At 42.5% G+C, this 12,617-nt stretch overlaps 1 protein-coding gene across 3 annotated transcripts; it reads left to right on the top strand.

Annotated features, from left to right (window-relative positions):
* Positions 1-2,819: 2,819 nt before the first annotated feature.
* LOC132357307 (spindlin-2) lies at positions 2,820-11,495 on the top strand. 3 transcript variants are annotated; one of them, XM_059910674.1, is made up of 3 exons: positions 2,820-2,880; positions 9,878-10,004; positions 10,616-11,495. In XM_059910674.1, exon 3 carries the CDS (start codon positions 10,618-10,620, stop codon positions 11,392-11,394), a length of 777 nt encoding a protein of 258 aa, XP_059766657.1. In that variant the 5' UTR covers positions 2,820-2,880; positions 9,878-10,004; positions 10,616-10,617; the 3' UTR covers positions 11,395-11,495. The 3 variants fall into 3 exon arrangements, with proteins under 3 accessions (XP_059766657.1, XP_059766656.1, XP_059766658.1); XM_059910673.1 differs by lacking the exon at positions 2,820-2,880 and having other exon boundaries at positions 9,709-10,004; XM_059910675.1 differs by lacking the exons at positions 2,820-2,880; positions 9,878-10,004 and adding an exon at positions 10,122-10,156.
* Positions 11,496-12,617: the final 1,122 nt, after the last annotated feature.

Here is a 12,617-nt window from a genome sequence, read left to right as displayed (position 1 = left end):
ACAGAAAACAAGATATGGGGAGTGGGGTCCATGAGAGATGGGAAGACCCAAGGAAAAATAGGACTTCTGGCAATTTCCAAATTGCCCTCCCTAGCTCTGTGCACAAAGGAGGTGGCAACAGTCAAAGAAACCAGATGGATTGGAGATTTCCTAGAAGGACATTTTGACAGGAATGTCTCAAGAGTTAAGCAGGAGCCAAGTTTATACCTAAAAGGCTTTTATAATATCAGGGAGTTCATGCCACACCTGCTGAGCAGAACCCCAACCCTCAGCCTAAACACACTAACATGGCACTCCATAAACAGGCGCCTGTGGGCAGCCACCTCGTATTTTCCAGAGGACCCAAGAGCAGTAAATCTCAGACCTGAAGGCCTTGGTTCCCTTCCCCTACACTAAATAAACGATTCTTGTGGGGAACGGGTCAGTGGGGTGCTCAGAACTTAAGAGATGTGCCACCTTGCATTTGGATAGCATTTTATCCAGAAAAATGGAAACTTGCTAAACCCAGGTACAGCACTCTCCTCACTTTTCTTCCTCCTCCTGGACTATACCTGGCCTCCTTATAGAGGAGGGGCATCAGAGGATTGAGCTTAATGTTTCTCTGCCGGGCATGGGGAATACTTGACTGTCCATGCTTCTCTCAGCAGTTGCCTGAAACCACAGGTGGCTCCACCCAGTGCTTCACCAGATGGAGGTCTGCTGCCTCCAGAAGCCCCATTCTGGCTATATCCCGACAAAGCCAGTGGCTACTGACCTTTCATAGGTACCTCCTGACCAGTCTTGCCCACTTCACGCACACGGGGAGCTGTGATGGAAATTTTCGCAGCTCTATTTCCAGGTGAGATAGATGGCATGCGCAGTTGGGCGGGGAGTTGTGACTTTGTATAACTAAGTCCTTCGACTGTATGGTGCCATATAGGTGGTTGGTGGGGAGAGGGTGTGGTAACCCCCAATAAATTCCCTCAGAGATACAATGTCCCAACACATGGGTCTTTGTCCTTCTTTCCTTTCCCCGGTCCAGCTGTGGAAGTTTCCTTCAAAACCCTCTATCTTGTTTTCCCGCTCCACACTTCACTGAAATATACCCCTACCCTCAAAGAAACAGTTCTGGTGACTCCCCACTGCCCAGGCTTCCTTAACTCCAGGCATAGCAGGGAGAGGGGGAGGCAGGGAGCTTCCAGGAGTTGAAAGAAGTTGGTAATTCCAGTTCATTCTCTCCACCCAACACGGCCTGAAGCTGTTTGCCTCAAGAATTACACAAGGCAAGCCCACCTCACCAGAACAGGGATACGTTTTCTTTCATACATCACATAATTCAGGCTAGCAAACACCTGCAGGCCACTCATGGGCCAATTTCAGCCCGCTGTCATATTTTGCTTGATCGTCATGTTTTTATCATTCTCCATTTTAAAATTAGCTACTTAGACATTTGGGGGATTTCACATTTCAAAAATCCACATTTCTGGCTTACCTGAAAAAATAAAAACAAAAACAATAGACCAAGGATTAGGGCCCACATTCCAACAAGGATACAAGCAGCTGGCTCTGAGGAAGGGCTCAGCCATTTTAGACTCAGAATGCTCTCTCAAGGGGGCCACGCCCCCAGTTGGCCTGCTTCACTCTAATAAAATGCCCAGTTGTCTCCTGGAGGCACTTGCATTGGTAGTTTTGGGGCTAAGCCCAGGGAAAATTGCCTAGCCCCCCTTTGGCTTACTTTAACTCCATTTGCTTTTTAATTTATTTGCTCTATCTATCTTCGTCTCACCAATACTTACTTCAGGTGGTCTCTCTGCCAGGCAGTCTTCTAGACACAGGTCCTTATGATATGGTTATAAACAAAAGAAACAAATAAATAATCTTATCTTCATGGAACATTCATATTAGTGTGGGAGACGGACAGTAGCCAAGAGACCATAAGTAAAATATAAAGTATTTTCAAAGTGATAAGTGTTAAGAAGGAAAAAATAAAGCAAAGAACAGGGGGACTGAAATTCCAGGGAGGAGGCTGAAGAGTGGGCCTCACTGAGAGCCTGGTTTTTGAGTAAAGACCTGAAGGCAATGAGAGAACTGGCCCTGTGGCTGTCTGGGGAAGGAGCATTCCAGGTAGCGGGACAGCAAGTGCTGAGGTCCCAAGGCAGGAGTAAGCCTGGCATGTTCAAGGAACACTGAGGATACCAGCATGGCTGGAGCTGAGTGAGCAAGGTAGAGAATATCAGGAAGTGAGTTCAGAGAGGTGATGGGGATCTGGGAGAAACAGATAGCTTGGAGCTGAGTGAGCAAGGTAGAGAATTTCAGGAAGTGAGTTCAGAGAGGTGATGGGGATCTGGGAGAAGCAGATAGCTTGGAGCCTCGGAGGGCCTAGAATGGAATTTGACTTTTACACTGTGTGTGATGGGGAACCATTCGAGTATTTTCAGCAGAAGCATAACATGATTTGTCTCATATTTTAACAGGATCACTGGAGACTCTGGAGTATAGTCTGTAATGGGGTACAAAGATGGAAAACAGGAGATCAATTCGGGACTATTCCAATAATCCAGGTAACAGATATGATGGTTTAAACCAGTCTGGCAGCAGTGAGTGCAATGTGAAATTGGTGTAGTTCTGGCTATATTTTGCAGTGTGTCTTGCCTGATTTGTCTTTAGACAAGATATTTGGTGGAAGAGAGGTGTCGGTGACAATGCTAGGTTTGCTAATATCCTTGAGACACACAATTTCCCAAATGAAAAAACAGATGAAGAATTTGGGCTCTTCCTTCCTTAGACTGAGTGTATAATTCTGATGAAGTGAGAATGAGAAACTGACCAAGAAAACCTGTATACATTCCTACTGTTGCTTCACCTCCTTGGAATGTTCCCTTCTCCTTCTATTGGAACCAGGTAAGAACTAAATGTTGCTATCATGATAACAGCAGAAGGTACCCCAGAGTTTATCATGGTTTTAAATCAGTTAGTAAAGACTTTAACATAATTAGCTATTTAAAAGGAGGCTGGTTTTGGGCAGGTCTTAAACTTTCTTATTTGTATAGATGCATATACTAATGTAGAAGTGTTTTAAGTGCATTGCCTAGATCACATTCCATCCCCCTTCCCCAAGCCCAAGTGATATTGTCCTTTCTGAGTTAAAATGGAGGTAGGTATGATATTAGTGATTAATTATCAGTTATGGGATCACACAATCAGTCTTGGTTTGGTCATGCATTACATTTAAAGGAATATTGTCAGATTCTCCCAACCCTTTCCCCCAGGAAACAACTACAAAGTGCTGCTTTGGAATGGCAAAAGTTTCCTTTCATGTCTTAGAGATGACAGTACATCCCCTAATGACCCAGGTCCTGTATTTATCTTGAAGAAGTAAGGCCAGGTCATGGCATACCTATAATGGTTGTTCCTTCCCTTCCAGATTGAAATTGTGCCACAGCTCATCATAATGTTTTGGTTGAGGTCCCCAAAGACCAATAATTAAAGCCTTTTTTCTCCGTGCAAGTTTGTAACCACTTGAGAGACAGGCAAAATAATGACACAAATGGAGGTCAAAATATCTCCTTTATAATTGACAAAAGATGGCTTGGAGGACATACTTAGCTCTCAGGACACAAGTACTTCCTCATATTTCACCCAGTCACAGGCAAAGTTGGATATAACTACAGGTGCCACTGGCCCACAGAGTTTTCTCTATGTTTTAAATAAATTAGATTGTGCCTAAAAGAGATAAATACAAAAAAGAACTCAAAAGTTTTCTGACATGTCCAACCTCTTAATCTCACCAATTAAAGAAGTCACTGGGAGATATGAAGCCAGGGGAATGAGGGTCCTACTTGACAACCACTATACATAGTACTTGGTAGAAGAAACAAAATGAAACCTCTTTTTTAAAAATAATTTTTATTTTTATTTTATTTTCAAAAAATATTTCATTTTATTGAAGCATATAATTGGCATATAACTTACTTAGTTTCAAGTGTGCAATATAATGATTTGATTTTGTATATATTACAAGATGATTACAGTAGTCTAGTTAATATCCATCACCATTCATAGTTACTATTTTTTTCTTGTGATGAGAATCTTTTTTTTAATTCTATTTATTTATTTATTTATTTTGGCTGTGTTGGGTCTTCGTTTCTGTGCGAGGGCTTTCTCTAGTTGCAGCGAGCGGGGGCCACTCTTCATCACGGTGCGTGGGCCTCTCACTATCGCGACCTCTCTTGTTGCGGAGCACGGGCTTCAGACGCTCAGACTCAGTAGTTGTGGCTCACGGGCCCAGTTGCTCCACGGCATGTGGGATCTTCCCAGACCAGGGCTCGAACCCGTGTCCCCTGCATTGGCAGGCAGACTCCCAACCACCGCGCCACCAGGGAAGCCCGTGATGAGAATTTTTAAGCTCTACTCTCTTAGCAGCTTTCAATATGCAACACAGTATTATTAATTATAGTCACCTTGCTGTACATTATGTCTATATGACATTTATTTTATAACTGGAAGTTTGTACCTTTTGACCCCTTTCACCCATTTCACCCACCGTTTCTTACGTTGTGCAGTTAATATGTTGTACAACATACCTGGGCACAATTTGCAATGGGTTATAGTTTAAAGGATTAATATTTTCAGTGTGGTTTTATTGTCATCTTTTTTTTTCGACATCTTTATTGGAATATAATTGCTTTACAATGGTGTGTTAGTTTCTGCTGTATCACAAAGTGAATAAGCTATATGTATACATATATCCCCATGTCCCCTCAAAATCAATTTGAGAGGATTCTGAAATAAGCCATGAACTGCCTAGTTCACTCATTAAAGAAAAAACAGTAGATATTGAAGGAGGGCCCTCATGAAGTGTGGGCATGACTCCTCTGACTCCCCTATAATCTTCTTGTATCCATCATGAAGGAAGAGAAGTACACCACTAGTTGACCAAAAGAGTGGCTAATAAACTCACTGGCTTAAAAAAAGAGTAAAATGTAGGTAGAGGGAAACTCTTTTACTAAATCACTTTAAAATGTTGGATAAAATATGACAGATTGGGCTTCCCTGGTGGTGCAGTGCTTAAGAATCCACCTGCCAATGCACAGGACACGGGTTCGAGCCCTGATCCGGGAAGGTCGCACATGCCGCGGAGCAACTAAGCCCGTGCACCACAACTACTGAGCCTGTGCTCTAGAGCCCTCGAGCCACAACTACTGAAGCCCGTGTGCCTAGAGCCCATGCTCTGCAACAAGAGAAGCCACCGCAATGAGAAGCCTGCGCACCGCAACGAAGAGTAGCCCCCGCTCACTGCAGCTAGAGAAAGCCCGTGCACAGCAACGAAGACCCAACACAGCCAAAAATAAATAAATTAAATAAATAAATTTATTAAAAAAAATATGACAGGTCTCCTTTTAAATATATAGCTGAACTTTAAAGGTTGTGAGAAAAATCCCAAGGGGCCAACGATGAAGAAATAACTGAAAACAAAAGCAGTAAGCACATGACCTGATGCTTTGGCAGCTGGGGAGAGAAATGTGTTATCTCAGTGACTAAAGGATTTAGAATAGAAGATAAGGCCTTAAGTTTATTAAATTGGGTGTTGGGAATGAAGATTTCCTTGCTTTCCTTTCAAATCTCCACATAATAGCTGGAGTGATCTTTTAAAAATATAAATGAGATTATATCACCTTCTTGCTTAAAACTCTCCAAAGGCTTCCTATTGCAGTTGATATACAACCCGATCTTCTTGCTTTACCCTGCAAGCCCTAGATCATGCATTCTCAACCAGGAAGACATTGCCCCCAAAGGGGAGAAAATTGATCCTTGGTATGGGAGGTGAAAAAAATCTTAGCTATTAGAATGGTTTGTGGTCTTCCAAAGCTCAAAATCTTATTCCTTAGAATTTAATTACTCTCACTGGGTTTTCTTAGACATAGCATGAGCAACATTGACATTGAGTACATAGAAATATACAAAATATATGCAAGATCAGTATTACAAAATCCTAGCAAAAATAATGGCTGTGATTGGAGGGCTTTCAATTCATTGTTCATTCCTGAAGTCATATCTTGAGAAGTGACCTATGTGTGCCTATTGGCTGCCATTGAAGGCCTTTATATTTTGTCCTCTATGTCCTTGTATATGACTTGGGCTTTGAGAATTAAATAAAAATAGTATTTATTTAATTCTACAAAAGTTATTTAGCACATCATTTATTATGTCAAATGATGAAAAGAAAAAACGTCAGTGATATATGAATGAATATCTAGCAGCTAGTTAAAACTTATTTTCTCATATCAAGCAAAAGTTAAAAGTTGAATTCACTGAAAATAACTTTTAAGAAATTAAAAATTTCAGTTGTTTTGCTTTGGCTAGAAAAATAGGTTTTGAATTATTTAAAATATTTTGATTATACTGATATGTATATAAATTGCTAATTTGCAATTCATAGATTTTATACATTATAATTTATATAAGTAAATAAATTCTATTAAAAGTCACTCAACAAATACAGTTGTTACATGTTAATAGTTTGTGAATTTTAAATTTAACTTCTATCTTCAAATTTCATTTATTCTTAACCCTACATAAGGCTTGCTATTTTTTATGTATGTGGGTATTTTTATGTATAAAGCACAGATGCACATACATTTATTAAACAGACTCTTTGCCGTTTCAGATACCTTCCATTTCAAGTATTAGAAAACCCAGACTCAAATTGCTGTACCTATAAAGAAGTTTCTTATCTCATCACTTGGAGTCAGAACTAGGACTCCAGGAATGGTATGATCAGCAGCTAAATGAAATGATCAAAGGGCTCAGAGTATTCTCATTTCCTCCTCTGCCATATTCAATGTGTTGGTTTTGCCCTCAGGCTGGTTACACAGATTCCAAGGGTCATATACAGAAATAGCATCACCCTAAAGAAGAAAAGGAAACATCATTTTCTGTTTCCCTTAACAAATTTCTTTCAGAAGTACCCCAACGTATATCATCATGTTTAATTGGCCAAGATTAGATCATATGCCAAATGCTATGCCAATCACTTGCAGGGGGAATAACATTATCACAATTAGCTTAGAGTAACCTTTTAGAGTGGGATGAATATTGAGAAGTCAGTGGCCATGACCACCTACAGGTACGGAATGTGTCACTAGGACAGCAGTCTCCCTCTTTTGCTTAGCTTGGCTGTGATTTCTTCTCTGTGCTGCTTTGTCCTCTGTCTCCAGATGATGATAAGGTGAACAGAGCAGCTTGATCTTCTTATCCTCTCAGCTTAACTCATGTCCAGTGGACAAGATCACTTACTTCATACCCAGGAGTTTGTGCAAAATATCATTGTGCCTCATTGGCTCTGACTAGGTGGGGTGCCTAGTCTTAAAACAATCACTCTGACAGTATTTCAGTTCTCTGAAAGGGCAGACTTAAGTTGTTCCCAAGAGGAAAATGGGCACACTATTACCAGAAGAGGTGTGATTGAATGCTAGGCTGCAATACCAAGTGATGGTTCAATTCAATATATTTTGCTGCCCATCAACCATATGAACCATTCTTGCCATTTATACATGTTCAAAAATGTCTCCATTGTGTTCTCTCATCAATTACCGATGAAATGTGAATTGCCACTATCTATTTGGAAAATATATTTGCAAGAATAACTGCTTTAAAAATTTTTAAGGCCATAGACTATTTACAATTTCTGAAATTTGAATAAATTGGAAAGAAAATGTGTGGCCTTTTGTTGTCTTCTTTTTTTCAACATATTTGTGAGATTCATTCAAGTTGTTGCATGTAGTTGTAGTTTGCTCATTCTCAATCCTGTATGATATTCCATTGTATGAATGAATATACTACAACATATGCAGTCCACTGTTGATGGAAATTTGGGTGATTTCCAGTTTGGAGCTATTACAAATAGTTGAACACATATTTTTCAAAAAATATAGAGTTTTGGATTTTAGTGATAGGAGACTAAGCAGTTCAAAAATCTTTCTCATTAATTAAACAATCAAAGCTGGATGAAATAGTAAAACAATAAACTCAAAGGTATCTGAAAACTAAGAAGATAGGAAATAATTACCCAGCCAAGATATAGGGGAGAACATGTCCAAGAGACAGTGAATTTGGTGGATGTTTTTCCCTTGAGGAAATGTAACCACTTTAGAGGGAACTGCTGAAAGGCTTAGAACAGGAGAGGTTATGACTTCTTGTTGAAGCTAAGGATACAGAAATTGGAGTCCAGAGCCCCGGTAAAACTCCTTCACTTTTGCTTGGGACTCCAAGGGTAAAATCCTAGGAATAAAAGTTTGCCAAAACTAAATAAACTCTCCCATGAACTAAAGCATACCTGTAATTTGCTATCCATAAAAAATTGTATGAACTTTTATTTGCATCAGCTCTAGATGTGAAATTCTTTTTTCACACTCGATATTAACATTTGTATACTTTGATCGTTGAATCAAAATTTTTTATTGATCTTCTCTCCCTTTTAGTAATTATTTTATTGTTTTTAAGCTTAGCTGCTCTGTTAACATCTAACCCATCATCTGATTCAGATATTATGCGTAACTATTAAACATTCAGGTTGTTCACTGGGTTTTGGTTTGTTCAGTTGCTTTTTCTTCTGTATTATTTTGCTGCATTTTGCATTTTAATAGATCTGTTGATATTAGAATAAATTCAGTGTAAAATTTTCCTCAAATTTTTAAAGAGTCATTCTAGCCTTCCTTAAAGAATACTTCTGCAACGAATTATAAAACCATCATTTTACCTAATTGTTTCTTATAAACTTATTTTTTTCTGAGGCTATCTTTTCTGACAAATAGATCAAATTATCAGTTATTGTGGAAACATAATCCCAATGTTCAATAATGGCAGAAAAGTTAAATTGTGGTCCCTGTAAAACTGAGTTTTATGGATCAAAGGCCATATATGCAGTAGGTACTCAATAAATATTTGATGAACGAATAAGAGAAATAATAGTTTTCAAAATATTTAATATTCTTAGAAGATGCATACTCTATATGGAAAAAATCAGGGCATTAACTTGCCTATGCAAAATGATCCCAGTTTCGTAAGAGCCTAGAAAAATGGCAAGACAAATAACGAGTATTAATATTTTGCTGGGAGCCCAAGGGAATGGGAGCTAGAATTGCAGTTGATTGTTTTCTTCCTATCAATTTTCTGAAATTTACACAGTGTTAACATTGTGGAAGGAATTCATTTGCAATAGAGTAAAAGTAAAAGAAAAAGAAAAGGGAGGAAATCCTTAAGAAGTAAATTCCAGTAATGACCAGTAAGGAAAGATTACACAGAGATTGGGTCAAGATGGCAGACTGAGCACATTTCTCCCTCCCTACCACAAATTCCTGTAAATGACAGGAAAGGCATATTTATGTATAAAGAATAAATACATAAGGGCACTGAGAAAAAGAAAAAACAAATTCTTGGGAGGTGGAAAGCAGATGGAGCAGGGGCACTGACAGGGTGGAGGTGGAGGTGAGCACAGGAGCCAAAGGGCCCTGAAAGGGAGGGGGGGAGAGAGGAGGGGGCAATAGGGTGGAGGATTGTAGGCCCAGCTGCTCCAGATTTGGGAAAAGGGAGGGATCGGGAGACGAGGAGCACCACCCACGCTCAAAGCACTGGTGGGCTTGAGAGTTGCAGTGGGGCAGGCAGTGTTTGGCAGGAAGGGGAGGCCTCTCTCCTGGCAGGAAGCTGCGCTACGGAAAGAGGGAGGAGACTACTGCACCAGTAGCGGCTGGTGGGAGCCCCATGTGGCAGAGGGGCTGCCACCACCAAGGGGGAGGCGGAGGGCCCGAGAGCAGAGTGCTGAAGACACCGCCGCCATCCTCCTCGCCTGCTCCGGCGCCCTCCTAAACACGCTCCTCGCCTAAGGATCCTCCCCTTCCAGCTCTTGCAAACACCCGGCTCCTCGCCTGAGGATCCTTCTTGGACGCAGGCTCACCGCAAAGGAAGCTGCGAGGTGTCCGATTTGCACACGTGAAGCCCGAGATCCGGGGCGGTGGACGCCAGGCAAGGCAAGGCCATTGGTGGGCGCTGGGATGGAAAAGGGGGATGGGATGGACTCCTGCAGGAGATAAGGGGTGGAGGCGGGCGCCGGGGTGGGAGGGGGAGTGCAATGTGCAGTAGGAAAGGGGAATAGCGTAAGGAATCAAGCAAGACATTGAAGGTGAGCACGGGGAGGCGAGGGCGCTGGGGGCCACGAAAGAGAGTGGGGGTGGACGGGGGCGTGTGGGTAGCAGACTAGGGTGTTCAGAGCAGGAGGACAGTGAGCGAGTGCATGCGGGTCAGGGCGGTGGAGGGATAGGGGTTTTGCAGGGGATTGAGAGTGGGCGCCAGTGGCGGGTAACGGAGGCTGGGGTCTCTGAACAAGGAGGTAGCCCGCCCCCTCCTGCAGGGTTCCTAACCCCAGGCAGCACCACTGCCGCTGCCGCCTTCTCCCGCAGCCTCAAGGAACCTAGAAGGGAGAGCACTTTCAGGCACACAGCCAGGATTTCCAGCATTGCTGCCAGGCTCATGGGGAAATTTTAGGCGCTGGCGCAGGGTACCTGCAGACGACGCTGTCGGGAGAACTTCACCTTATGGCATATTGAATGTTCCTCTCTTATCTTCTCTCCTCCTCCTGCAGACATGAAAACCCCCAACTCGCAGGAGGCCGAAGGGCAACAAACCAGGGCAGTCGCAGGACGGGCCACTGGGTCTGCAAACATGACGAAGAGAAAAGCCTCCCAAAAGAAGCAGAGAGGCAGACCTTCGTCCCAGCCCCGCAGGAACATCGTGGGCTGCAGGATTTCACACGGATGGAAGGAAGGCGATGAGCCCATCACCCAGTGGAAAGGAACCGTTCTGGATCAGGTGCCTATAAATCCTTCTCTTTATCTGGTGAAATATGATGGAATTGACTGTGTCTATGGACTGGAACTTCACAGAGATGAAAGAGTTTTGTCTCTTAAAATTCTTTCCGACAGGGTGGCATCATCTCAAGTCAGTGATGCAAACCTTGCAAATACCATAATTGGTAAAGCTGTGGAACATATGTTTGAGGGTGAGCATGGTTCTAAGGATGAATGGAGAGGAATGGTCTTGGCCCAAGCACCTATCATGAAAGCCTGGTTTTATATTACCTATGAGAAAGATCCTGTCTTGTACATGTACCAGCTTCTAGATGATTATAAAGAAGGAGACCTCCGTATCATGCCAGAGTCCAGTGAGTCTCCTCCAGCAGAGAGGGAGCCAGGAGGAGTTGTAGATGGCCTGATAGGTAAACATGTGGAATATACCAAAGAAGATGGCTCCAAACGGATCGGCATGGTCATTCACCAAGTGGAAGCCAAACCCTCTGTGTATTTCATCAAGTTTGATGATGATTTCCATATCTATGTCTATGATTTGGTGAAAAAGTCCTAACTGTTAGGGTAAACTTTGCCACATTTGTGAAAACAAATGTGTACTTTGTAGACATGCAAAATAATGTTACTTTTCAGTGTATTGAAAGCTTTAGGGTCCCTGTTAATCCAACATCTTTGCCAGCATAATTGTTGTTTTGTCCTGAAAAATACAAATTTATGTGGCCATGACACGCTGTGTGTAAGGAATTTGTCATGTTGAAACGATTGGGTGTGTTTGGTGGATGGGGCATGAAAGGAAGGAACAGCTGTAAATTCAGGCTGTGAATAAAGTTCAGCTAGTATCATAATCAGTCATCTAAAAATGGAATAGGACTTAGCTGGTCTGGTCTAGGGAGGGGGGAGGAGAAGGAAGTAGAGATGGGCTGTGGGGGAAGGGAGAAGGGGAGGTGGCTGCTTAGGAGGAGGTGGGGAGGGGTCAGAAGTGGAGAGGCTCCCTAGCAGGAGGGATGACCTAAGAGGGGGAGGCACCCAACTGGGAGGGGGTGAAGAATAACAGAGGGAGAGTGAGATCTTGAGGCTTAGAGGAAAACAGACAGAATAAATTGAGTAGAGAGGGACACAAAGACGTTTAGAAGAGATCCAGAGCAAGGGAGAGAAAGATGAAGTCGGCAGAGATCTGGGGAGAGGCTAAAAGGATACTTAAATGGAGGTCTATGCATGAGTGAGGGGCCAGAGGAGAGGGACACGGAGGAAGGAGGAATTCTAAGACGAAAGACTGACAGAGGGAGTGAGAATACAGAAAACAAGATATGGGGAGTGGGGTCCATGAGAGATGGGAAGACCCAAGGAAAAATAGGACTTCTGGCAATTTCCAAATTGCCCTCCCTAGCTCTGTGCACAAAGGAGGTGGCAACAGTCAAAGAAACCAGATGGATTGGAGCTTCCCTAGAAGGACATTTTGACAGGAATGTCTCAAGAGTTAAGCAGGAGCCAAGTTTATACCTAAAAGGCTTTTATAATATCAGGGAGTTCATGCCACACCTGCTGAGCAGAACCCCAACCCTCAGCCTAAACACACTAACATGGCACTCCATAAACAGGCGCCTGTGGGCAGCCACCTCGTATTTTCCAGAGGACCCAAGAGCAGTAAATCTCAGACCTGAAGGCCTTGGTTCCCTTCCCCTACACTAAATAAGCGATTCTTGTGGGGAACGGGTCAGTGGGGTGCTCAGAACTTAAGAGATGTGCCACCTTGCATTTGGATAGCATTTTATCCAGAAA

Source organism: Balaenoptera ricei, chromosome X (assembly GCF_028023285.1).
Source record: "Balaenoptera ricei isolate mBalRic1 chromosome X, mBalRic1.hap2, whole genome shotgun sequence".
In the NCBI taxonomy this organism is placed as follows: Eukaryota; Metazoa; Chordata; class Mammalia; order Artiodactyla; family Balaenopteridae; genus Balaenoptera; species Balaenoptera ricei.
Note: the sequence above shows the minus strand (reverse complement) of the source record. Positions and strands in the feature narration are given on the sequence as shown.

Coding starts and splice junctions, on each gene's coding strand:
- LOC132357307 (XM_059910674.1), top strand. CDS start 10,618: ATGAAAACCCCCAACTCGCAGGAGGCCGAAGGGCAACAAACCAGGGCA.